General features: G+C 43.6%; 2 protein-coding genes across 2 annotated transcripts in view; both read left to right on the forward strand.

Annotated features, from left to right (window-relative positions):
- Positions 1-361: 361 nt before the first annotated feature.
- LOC308172997 (uncharacterized protein) lies at positions 362-7,384 on the forward strand (the record flags this gene model as incomplete). Its single annotated transcript, XM_080547966.1, has 5 exons — positions 362-497; positions 1,576-1,688; positions 2,626-3,534; positions 3,819-4,007; positions 7,157-7,384. 5 exons carry the CDS (start codon positions 362-364, stop codon positions 7,382-7,384), a joined length of 1,575 nt encoding a protein of 524 aa, XP_080404092.1.
- Positions 7,385-9,787: 2,403 nt separating this feature from the next.
- LOC308172998 (eukaryotic translation initiation factor 4 gamma 3-like) overlaps positions 9,788-11,856 on the forward strand; it is a gene marked incomplete at both ends in the record, with an annotated part of 10,075 nt that continues 8,006 nt past the window's right edge. Inside the window, 2 exons of the mRNA XM_080547967.1 lie at positions 9,788-10,123; positions 11,663-11,856. The exon at positions 11,663-11,856 is cut by the window's right edge and continues 341 nt beyond it. Coding sequence (XP_080404093.1) covers positions 9,788-10,123; positions 11,663-11,856 — 530 coding nt within the window. The remainder of the gene's footprint in view (positions 10,124-11,662) is intronic.

Raw genomic sequence — 11,856 nt, forward strand, 5'->3', positions numbered from 1 at the left:
GCTGTCAAACACTACTGAATCTACTGGAGATAGAACCTTATAACTCCAACTCGGTTTATGTTTTGTGAGATGGAACCTTTGTATTTTATTAATTACTAACCCAAAAAAATAAACATTTTAAAAATAACACCACACAGGCATTAATAAACACCTAATGGATCAGATTATGTACATTTTTTTTTTTTTTTACCAAAAATGGAGATAGAACCTTATAATTCTAACATAGATCTGTTGTGACATCATAAAAGGTGACATAGCAAAGCAGTTTCACTTTCAGACAGTCTTTCACTTCAGTAGGAGATGTAAGAAGTAGCGAGTAGTAGTAAGAAGTAACAAGAGACAAGAGACGATTAATTAAAAGATGAGTTTTGTTCTAAACCAGCTGAGAAGACGCGAATTTGTCATCGCGGCTGGCCTGATAGGAGCCGCTGCTGGCTCCTATTACATCTGTAAGACCTGGGGCTCTCAAGAGGCCCCTGTTATCACTGAGGAGGAAGGTAGGTTATTTTTTTTTGTTTTTTTTTTTAAACTTCGAAAAATGTTTTTTTTTGTTTTTTTTTTAAACTTCGAAAAATGTCATCTTTTCTTTTACCCAATGCCGCTTCTGAGACTAACGGGTAGGGATGCGATTAGCACTGGGTCAGGGACAAACGTCGTTGATGCACCTGTTGCTAGCAGCACCACTGTGGAGGCCAGTGTTACTGCAGCTGGCATGCGAACGCGAACCGGCACGGTTCTTTGCCGGTGTGAAAGCCCTATATGAGGGGTTCAGCGTCAGTTCGCTTCGGTGCACCTTGCTGCCTGATTGTCTGTCCCTGTGTCATTCACTCTCAACATGGATACAAGTACAATAAGCATTCTTTAGGCGGTGGTAGATTCTCTAAAAACAACATACAGATGATAATTCACACAATATAATACCACGAAAGCGTACAGCACTAAACAATAACATTTATTTGGGCAACATCATACTCAAACTCAGGCAGAAGGGCAGGGTCCGGCCAGGTTCACAGTCACAGACTGCCAGTGCATCATACAGGTACATCATTCAGCTACTGATGTTACTGATGATGATATGATACTGGTGTGGTCTACCATTTGGTTTTAGTCATAGGCTATTGCTCTCACTTGTACCTTTTGCTAAGTCAAGCATTTAGAATGTAGAGTGCATATTGCGAAATTTCACAACGTCAATAACGCATCGGACTCTAAAAAACGCACGTTTTTTTTAACCTCCGTTGCGAAAGGGCCCCCGCCGCCACCTTGCGGGGGGCCCCCGGGATTTTCGGTACGCCACTGGATAGAACCTTATCATTCTAAGCTCATGAAATGTCAATGTCATTATTCCTTCTAGTCCACCGAGTGGACAAAGTTGGACGGTAATTTAGCTACGGCAAGCATGGCTCGAATTTTACAAATCACATTACAGTACAAAACATCAACCCACTATAATAGAGTGCATTTATTAGTTCAGAAATGATTACAACACTTGTGTGTTGTTGTGAACCACCTATATAGCCTGTAGAACATTCTAGAAACCCTACCAATAAACATAATCATGTTTGATATTACTAGTCCTGACCGTGGAGGATCTGCCAGTGACTGAGGCGTGTGTCCTGACCCACCCTGTGGGAAACCCAGACCTCGGTCAACCAGACCAAGACTCACCCACTGTCCTCATCTGTGAGGTAAGATCTCCCACTAGGAGAGAATGATGACAGTCTCTAGTCTAGGTGTATGTATGTTAGTAGTACAAAGCATTACGTTTATTTTGTATTGAGTATAAAACAGTATTAATGCATTTTAACATTGAGACATATATTTTGTATTGACTATAAAATAGTATTAATGCATTTAAACATTGAGACAAGAAGCTGTCTTCTGTACCCGCTCTCCCAATATCTCAAACTGTGACCCCCCTCCCCAAGAAAAAGTTTCAGGCGCTGCATTTTTCCCCACATTAAGCCCCGATGCTGGTGCTGCTGAGTAGCCAGTCAGTTTCCCTATCCCCAACCCCCCCTTGTTCCAGTTATCCTGTGTCTCAGACACCTGACCCTCCCAGCCTGCTTATCTGGGGTTCCCCATCTCTTGCAAGTCTTTCTCCTGCTCCTATTCCTAGCCAATGTGTTCCTCCCTTAGGTGTATCACAACCAATATGGTAAGGGCATTCAACTGCAATCCTTAAGGGCCACAGTCTCTGCTGGTTTTCTTTTTTCAATTGATGTAATGAATCACTGAGAGTGTACACGTCTGGGTTTCCAGATCTAATTCGAAGTATGAAAACCAGGAGACACTGCAGCTCCTGGGGGGTGAAGTTCAAAACACCAGAGGTGTGCTGTGTGAGAACTGATATGGTACCACCAAACTATATCCACTAGAGGGCAGCGCAATACATTAGGAACAGGCATCCTATATTACAAATGTGGGATTAGAGTGTCATTTCATGTACTTATACTACTGCTATGATGGACCTCTCTGCCACGTGTTTGTATAGGGCCCTATTTAAACTCAATACAGACCCTTCCTCAAAGACTTGCGCGATACCAGGGATATTCAGCAGTTACCTTGTCTTGCAAGTGTATACAGAACACACTCTTTTTGAGCCAGAGTTGTCCTGTCCTATAGGTTGCCACGGTGTCCGAGAAGTCCCGCATCATGGAGCTGGAGAGGGACCTCTCTCTGCGGACAAGGGAAGTGGCCGACTTGCGCTTGCGTCTGGAGTCCCAACAGGTCTCTGAGGGTGCTGACTCCACTGCCTCACCTCTTCTTGAGGAGGTGATCACACTAAGAGCTCAGCTGGCCTCTCAGGAAGCCAATCAACAGGGTGAGCTGACTGAGCTAAAGGAGAGGATGGGGGCTGAAGAGAAAGCCCACCGTGAAGCACTGGCCCAGCTTCAGGCTTCATCCGGGAGGCTCTCCGGTGACAACGAGCAGTTGCGAATGCGCCTGAGCCAAGGTGAGAAGGAAAATGCAGACATCATAGAGTTGTGGCGCTCTAAGCTGGAATCTGCCATTGCCTCTCACCAACAAACAATGGAGGGGTTGAAGGTGTCCTTCAGCAAAGGGGAAGGTGCCCAGGCGACAGAGCTAGTAGAGACCAAGAGTGCCTTGGAGAGGCTGAAGGTGGACCACAAGTTAGCGCTGGAGGAGGCAGGGGCCAGGCACAGGGCAGGGGCTGCAGTCTTGGCACAGGAGACAGAGGAGCTAAAATCACAGCTGCTGATTGTGTCAGAAGAGAAGGAGCATCTGGATGAGTCTCTGCGGACCAGTGTGGAGAGTGCTGAGGAGCAGCACCTGGTGGAGATGGAGGATGTGCTGGGCAAACTGCATGCTGCTGAGATGAAGGTAAAGGAGCTGGAAGACAACGAAGCAAAGTTAGTCCAGCAGGTCCAGGACAGAGCCAGAGAGGCCCAAGAGCAGGTGGCAGCTATGGAGTCCCTGAATTCCCAGGAAACTCAAGGTAACTTAGAGCTCCAGAGCCTGAGGACCCAGCTGGAGGAGGCCCAGAGCCAGGCCCGCTCACAGGGCGTCAAGGTGGGCCTACATCCATCTTCCCATTGTCAATCACCATTTCAATCTCCAAATGTATATCCAATCCCATATGTTATAACTAACACATTTGCCAATTGATCATGGAATACATCTGTATGATACTATCTGTTATAGCTTATCCCTTTCATCAAATTCCTTACTTGAATTTATTTTTATTCATTATTACCCTTTCCTCCATATTTATTTTGTTTACTTATTGTCATTTTGTTTTCTTCAAAATGTCCTCCATGTCCATGCATGGTGTCACCATCTGGCCTGTGCTATAGTTCAACGAGTTAAGCTCTGAGTTGGAAGGACAGCAGCAGAAGCTTCTCTCTGTGCAGCACAGCCTGACCTCTGTTCAGCAGGAAAAGAGCTCCTTGGAGCAGGAGCTGGTGAGTTATGGGGCCTACAGAAGGGTGGTGAGGAGCCAGGGGTTGGGCATGGGTGGCATGACTGTTGGGATAGGACTTAAGGTAAGCTCAGGTAAGGAAGAGCATAGCATCATCAGCATGCTAGTGAATGCTACAAAGAATGCAATGTTGTGCTACACAGATTCATCACATGGTGGTGACACATTCTTCAAGAGGCTAGATGCCTATAGAGGTTTTGACTTATTATATCATCATGGATCAACCATAATTTCAGTCTTTAGTATAAGCATAACTTGGATGTCTCATTATGAATTGTGAGTAATTTTGAGGTGTGTCTTAGAACAACACATTCCAGCATGCACACACATACTAATAACTTTTTTTATTTCCTCAGAAACAAAAACTGGAAGAAAGCACAGATGAGAAGATTAAATCAACACAAACTATGCAAGGTAAATGTATTTACTTGGCTTGATCTTTCATACCCTTTTTGTTTGACAGATCTTACTTGTAGATACATGAAGTAATCTGAATTCAACTCCTTCTTTCAGAGTTGCTTGAGAAGCTTGGCAAAAAGGAGGAGCAATGCACATCTCTCTCCGATGAATCAGAGGCTCTAAGGAGCCAACTTGCAGGTCAGAGCTTTGGCCAGAATTGTGGTGTTTAACGTACAGCACACACACAGTACAAGTCACCATTTATGTGACATTGTTTTTTTGTTCTAGTTGAGTAAAGTGTGAGTAAATTCCAATGAATTGTCTTCCTTATGGGTTATTTTTCATTCCATAAAACACCGGTGTAAGTGTGAATATGCCTGGTTAAAAAGGGGACACGTGATGATAAAAAAAAATCACAAAATATCACCATTATTTCTCTCCTTGGTGATAAAGTTGTGTTTATGTCCATTGTGTGGGAAAGTTGTCTTTACTGACATGTCCATTGTGTGGGAAATATGTTGTATGTTGTAACAAAACGGCGTGTGTTCTTGTTCAGGGACTGACTAGTAGATTTAATTGTGTTTCTCACATTCAGGCCTGGAGAGGAAGCTAAAGGCTGGGGATGAGAAACTTGATCAGATCACAAAGGACAAGGCCCAACTCAAAAGTGACATCTCAGACATGATGAATCGCTCAGAACAGCTCACCAAAATGAATGAAGACCTCACTCAAAAAGAAAGGTACATGCCTTTAACAGCCCAAAAATGTTCTGATGAAGTCTCTCGTACATTGCATTTTCAGCAGAGGTGTGTCCTCAAACATGCCAATCCAAATGCTATTTGCTCTGTTGTAGAACAATGAAACGTTAATTTTTATCTTACAAATGTTGATACCTGACTTGCCTTTAGTGTTATTTAAGAAATTACAGTTGTATAATCTTGGGTGATGTTGAAGTGTCTTTACATTGCTTGCTGAACAGAATACAAAATATTCACAAATTACTCATCTTGTACTTGTACTGTAGTTTTAATGCTCATCTCAAATAGTAAGATGTTGCTCATAAAGCATGTGATAGTTGCTATATTAAAGTAGGTCTCACCATATTTCTATCTTGGTTTATCAGGTCTTACTGAGGTTAATTTTGTCTCCATATGTGACATGGTCTGGTGAAAAAGTCCCCAAGTAGGGCAAGGTAATTTTTCAGTTCAGAGATTATGAAAGTGCAGATTGTAAGCTTTCAAAGGATGTGTCATACATTGAAAAATAGTTGAAGAAGATTTGCTTATTTGAATGTTGGTATCATCTCGTTGAGCTACCTAGCAGCTAAAAAGAAAACATCGCTATACTGACATGTAACTGCATGTTTAGCACATCAGAACACGCTGATAGAACATCAACATAACTACACGTAATTAGATGATCACACAGTCCTTGCTTTTGAACATGAACATTTTAAAACATGTTTGTTTAAAAGCCATGTATCTCTAACCCAGTAGCCTAGGAACAGGACGGCTGGCGATACAGTGAATCCAATTCACAAATTATAAGTATTTAGTGATTCTAAAACTGTTATTTGTTATATTGAGTGGGTTTTTCAACACTTCAGACCTCCTATCTGCAAAATTCACTTTTTCACAGACAGACTTATCATGTGCAGCCTGAAGGCCGATTTAAACTTCTGCGTAAAATCGACGCCGTAGCCTTGCGTCGGCCCGCGTGTCCCGCCTTGCCTACGGAGAGGCGTGACGCGCACATCTCCAAAAATTTAAGAACGCTCAGTTTCTACGCAACCATAAGCTCTGTGATTGGTCCGCTTGGTAGCACATGATTCCGACTCTCTCGTCGGCCAAAATGCGGAAGCCATGACAGAAATGTCATTTACTTTTTCTGTAATTACTCATTAATAAAGATTTGAAAAATTATGATAACCATCGTATTATCTTAGTTTAGTGTCATTTCAATGCATCATAGAACTTTTATTTACAACAAGCATAACAACAAAAAGATCGCTATTATGCCGCTTTGAGCTTTGAGCTCCGTTGAGTTCCTAACCGGAAGAGGCACAGCACAGGGGCATAGAAAACACACTGCCACCTAGCGATGTGACGGTGTAATTGCAGCGCGGCCTACGCAGAAGTGTAAAGTGCGAGACCCCTTACGTAGATTACGTAAGCAGCTTACGGTAAGCTACGCACGTAAATTCGACGCAGAACTTTAAATCGGCCTTTACTTTAATTTAAAGTGAAAACCGCAAATCAGAACATTTTGCAGATAGGAGGTTTTGCGTTTCGGCCATCGATATGATCAATATTCAGTCTATCATTCTTTAAAACTGTTCCATAGAATGAGCCTCTAGTTTGTAGTAGTAGTTTAGTTATCCCCCTCTCCCCCTCCTTTTCCTAGGCAGTTAGAGGAGTTACAGACCCAACTGGCAGAGGAGAAGGAACGGATGGCACGTTCTGAAGAGCAACAACAGCAGGAACTGGGCCGGAAGGACCAGGAGCTGAAGGAGATCACAGACAAACATCAGGGTCAGCTAAACAGCCTGCAGAAGAAAATTGTTGACCTGGTGAGTGATGATCTGGATAAAACATTGAAAGTCAGGGACAATAAGAGGTTGGTGAAGACTACCAAAATGGCTTTGAATGTTATTAGAAATGCCTTTTCTTGAGTGCTGCCACATATTAACCTATAACACATAAATTATAGGGACTTGACCAGACCTTTTCCTGATCATTCACTCCCTCCCTGTCCCTTTCCTAACAATTGGTGATGTAATTAGTTAAAATGTCTCTCTTCTTATGCATTGTATAGGAAAAGCATGTGCAGCAGTGTGAGACCCAGGCCAAGGAGCTTGAGGCCTCTCAGGAGAAGGCCCTGTCTGAGGCCTCAGAGTGCCATGCACAGGAGCTTCAGGGTCAGGCTAACAAGGCGAGGCAGGAACTGAGCATCTCCAGGGAGAAAACCCAGGAGCTGGAGAGGCTGGTATCTGACTTGCAATCTTATAAGGAGAAGGCCCGGGTAAGCACCAACTTATCATAGCATCATATTGTTTGTCTCCAGTGTATTAGAATCACAGATTCTGTGGAGGTGCTGCCTTTTAGTACCAAATATCCACCAATGCAGTGTTTCCTCTATATGCATTTATTCGTGGCGGGCCGCCACGAATGAATTTCCTCCGCCACTAATTGATTCAGACAGTCCACTTTGATTCAGGCTTGAGTTATTATGACCGGAGAACAGAAAAAAAGCAGATTGAAGCTAGATTTAGGCCGCTTCCAGACCTACATTTCGTTACGATTTAGGGCGTAGTTAGTTACAATATGTTACAATGTTGCAATTAACCTCGTCGTTTGTGTTCGCACTGCAATCGAGACTGAATCGCTCTCAACAGGCGCGCGTCGCGAGGCAACGCGCTTTCAAAACAGTTTTGTGATTGGTCCGAATTTAGCGGGACATTTGGATTTCTCTTTTAGCCCGTCGCCGGTGCCTTTAATCCCGTATCCTAATCGAAAATGCAACATCATCAGCGACGACTGTGGGTTATTGCATTTACTGCTGTTCTCTGGTTCATGTTCTTATACCAGTGCTCAGTATAGAGTATTTTAAATGAACATTCGTAATGTATGTCTCTGATGTTCATGGTCAACTAAATCAGCCTATTTTGTGAAACAAATAATGTTCCCGCTAATGGGTTAACCGAGCATTCTCGCACCTAACGTGCAAGCACCTAGCTTCGAACTATTCATAGCAATATGCGCAGGGCACAAATAATCTATTGCCTCTAAAATCACCACGAACAGAACGGCGGAGGTACGGGTAAGCAGGGCTCATGTTGGTGTCCTCAAAGGTAAGAGTTGGTTTTCTTTAACTCAACTGATAGCATTACCTTGCTGTTGTTGTTTACCGAATGCTCCATCTGACTGTCACACTGTGATTTTACTTGTGTAAACAGTTAATGAGTAACGTTAGCCGGTTTTGTGCGTGTACTCTCATGTAGGCCTACTTCGTATTGATCTTTCTCTGTGTGTGTGTGTGTGTGTAATGCGCCTTCCGCATGTTCCGCTGCAGCTGTAGGATATATTGGTATTTGATCACCTTCTATATAAAATCACCTGCTCGGCTTTAATGACTTAACCGCTATTTAAGAAATTATAATTGTTGCCACCCTCTAGTTTTTGGTGAAATTACGTCTTTGTTTTGAGCGCCAGTGCGCACCGCGCGCGAAAAATTTGCGCTCCGCCACTAAAAATCCTTGAGGAAACACTGCAATGGCCATGTTTTGTGCTGTTAAGTAATGTTTGATTGTTGTAATGCAAACTGTGATTCCCACATGTAGTGGCTATAGACAGTGGCTATAGACATGCCTCAGAGCCTGGAATCTGATTTTATTGTCTTTGTTTCACTGATCTAGACAGCAATACAGAAATACAAATTCTAAATATTTGTAGTAGTAATTTATAAAATAAAATAAAAAAAATACCTGTTTGTAAAAGACCCCCCTCGCTGTGGCTCAAATGCAAATCAATAATTGTGTTTGCAACAATGAATTCAAGTGATGCTAGAAATGTGTTTCTTTGGCTTTACTACAAAGCATTACGTTTATTGCAAACCCAGCACACTGGTGCACCTTGTCCCATGTGAAGAATAGTGGTAGCTGCATCATGTTATGGGTGTGCTTGTCACTTGATCAGGGGTCAAGAGAAAGTTGAGAAATTTGCTGAGTTGGTAGTGACATCCTAATCTACACAGTGTGTAATTGTTTTCTATTAAAATCGGGGACCCTACAAGGACAATGATATTCATTCCGATATCACATGAACTATTATCCTTGCACTCAGATGGACTCAATTCATCTGAATAAATTGTTGAATAAATGTTTGCATTTTAGCTAATTTTAGGAGCGCCACAGCAAGGGGGGTGTAGACCTTTGCAAACAGGTCTTTACTTCACTTTGTAAGTGTCCAGTAGGCTGTGTAGATCAGTGTGAAAGAAATCCTAATTTAATGTATTTCGATTCCAGCCGCTGGGGCAAAAAAAGATGAAAATGTTCAAAGAGGGTGTAGCCTTTCTATAGGCACTGTACATACACTTTATACTACAAATGTCATTGCACATATTTTATTAAGGTTGCTCACCCTGCTTCCTTCTACTACATATTTTGGATGTGTGTAAGAAAATGTGCCTTTGGTCAGGATGGGTGTGAGAAAATGTTTATGAATGTTGGAACCCAGCTCGTCCCTTCAATTGCCCTAGCAGTAATCATAAATGTTCATGTTTATGTTACAATTAACAACCAGCAAATTATGGTCCTAATATTCATCTTCATTTCAGCATTTTCTGTGTGGCTATGTTTTTTTCAAACAGGGTCTGCTTGACGAGAAAGTCCAACTGCAAGCCAAAGTACAGGACTTTACTCAACAATCTCTCACTGGAGACAAGGCCATGGATGAGATGTCTTCCAGCCTTAACAATGCTGCACAGGAAATAAAAGCCTTGAATGCAGAGGTTAAGGTCTTGAAGTCTGAACTGAAGCAGAGAGACCAGGCAAAGGGGGACTTGGCTGGAGAAAAAGAGTGTCTGTCTACCAAGCTGGAAGAGCTTGGCAAAGAGGCCTCCTCCCTGGCTAAGGAGAGCATGGACCTCCTAGCTGTACAGTCAAGGCTGGAGCAGGACATTTCCTCTCTCCGCAGCAGCCAAGAGAGCGGTGATGCAGCCAAGAGAGCGGCCCTCACCCCCAGCCAACCAGACGAAGACTCACCCACTGTCCTCATCTGGGAGGTAAGATCTTGTGCAATGTGCTCTACAATCTGGGCACATGAATGATCGGATCGGTGAGCAGGGGCCAACTGTCGCGCCGTTCATCTCATTAAGTTTCATAATTGGATTCAGTTTTGTATAAGGCATCCTTTCTTTAGCGACAGTATAGGCTGCCCTGAACGAACGAACTAGCTAGCTGTCTCCTTATACATACTGGAGGTGAGTTCTGCTACTTTCTTCGGAAGCACTTGGTTTTGTTTGAGCTCTGCTATTTCAACAGTTTCAACTTTAGGTGTCATAACAGGTGCAGCTGAATTCAAGTTTGGTTTCTTGGTTGAAAACCCGAAACTTTCCAGGCTTGTCGACTCGGTCGGCAGCAGTGGCCTTTTTTGGGGCGGTATGATAGCTAGCTACTGAATGTTTTCTTCTCAATAATCGTGTTTTCAAGTTCGCAAGCTCTCAACGATCATATTCTGCTGTTGCACAATATTCTACTGCGCCCCATAGTGTCTTGGTGGTAAAGTGCAGGCAGTCAAAGGCATACTGTCATTCACAGGAGATTAATGCTGGTGCGCGTAGTTCTTTTGGAAAACGTGTTTATTTTAGAATATTTATCATATAAATAAATATAAATAATCCTCATTACATTGACATTTTTGATCAAATAATGGTTGTGGTAATGTATTATTAGCGACCCCCACAGATGTATGATTTTACTGCTTTCATGGGAGCTCAGACCTTCCTTATGGGAGCTCAGCTCCCATTGGCTCCCACATAACTCGAACCCTGGTTGTCACTTGTCTGCCCGCATCTCTAATTCTCTCTAAATATATAAAAATCAACAACGTCAGATTAAGCTATTAATCGCGCTACCGCCACCTGCGCAACCATATGAGAGCTGTATGAAATCTTTTTTTTTTTTTGGTGCCTTAATTTTTCAGGACCAATTAAGTGGAATTTGATAATTTCCCACGGCACATCTGATGATCTCTCACGGCACACTAGTGTGCCGCGGCACAGTGGTTGAAAAACACTGGTCTAGTTAATGCTTTGTTTCTCCTCTATGCAGCATCCAGAAATATTATTATTTCTCATCCATTCATTCTGTTATATGTTGAGCTGTAAAAACTAAGAACGTAATGAATCTGAATCTGTACTTTGCATAGTCGCCGTTTCGTGGAGGTACAGTTAGCCAGTGCTATGAGCCAGGCGTTCTCATTTGTTCACATTTACTGCATGAACTGCTGCATTAAATCTTCCCAGGCAGTCGGCCTCTGAGGAAGCCAGCCTCGGCCGTCTGCGCTGAGTGAGCTGGCAGGGCTCTAGCAGGGCTGGATATTATGGTGCATTTAATTGCTCCTCGGAAACTGCTGGAGCTTCTCACCGAGTTTAGCGTAGGATCTCACACAGGGCTCCCTATTGGCCCATTCTGAGTTCATTCGCTCCAAGAAGGGGGTAGTGGGGTACTCTGGAATTCTCAGAGTTGCTGAGTAAAAAATCCTCCTAGTTAGTTTCCTAGTTCCAAGCCCCTTTCCCCCCCCCCCCCCTCCTCCTCCACAGACTCCAAACACGGACGCAGAGCCTCTTCCAGAAGCGCCACGCAGCTTGGCCTCGGCTTCCCCGGCTTCCCTGGCCCCGAAGGCTCTGAACGGCCTTGTAGACGCCGGGTCTGAGCTGGACCCCTCCCCGCCCCCGCCCCGGGCCCGGGAGCCCTCCCCCCAGCCTCCGTCACCGTCACCCCAGCCCCAGGCCTC

Source organism: Nansenia antarctica (assembly GCF_963989245.1).
Source record: "Nansenia antarctica genome assembly, chromosome: 18".
NCBI classification, from domain to species: domain Eukaryota; kingdom Metazoa; phylum Chordata; class Actinopteri; order Argentiniformes; family Microstomatidae; genus Nansenia; species Nansenia antarctica.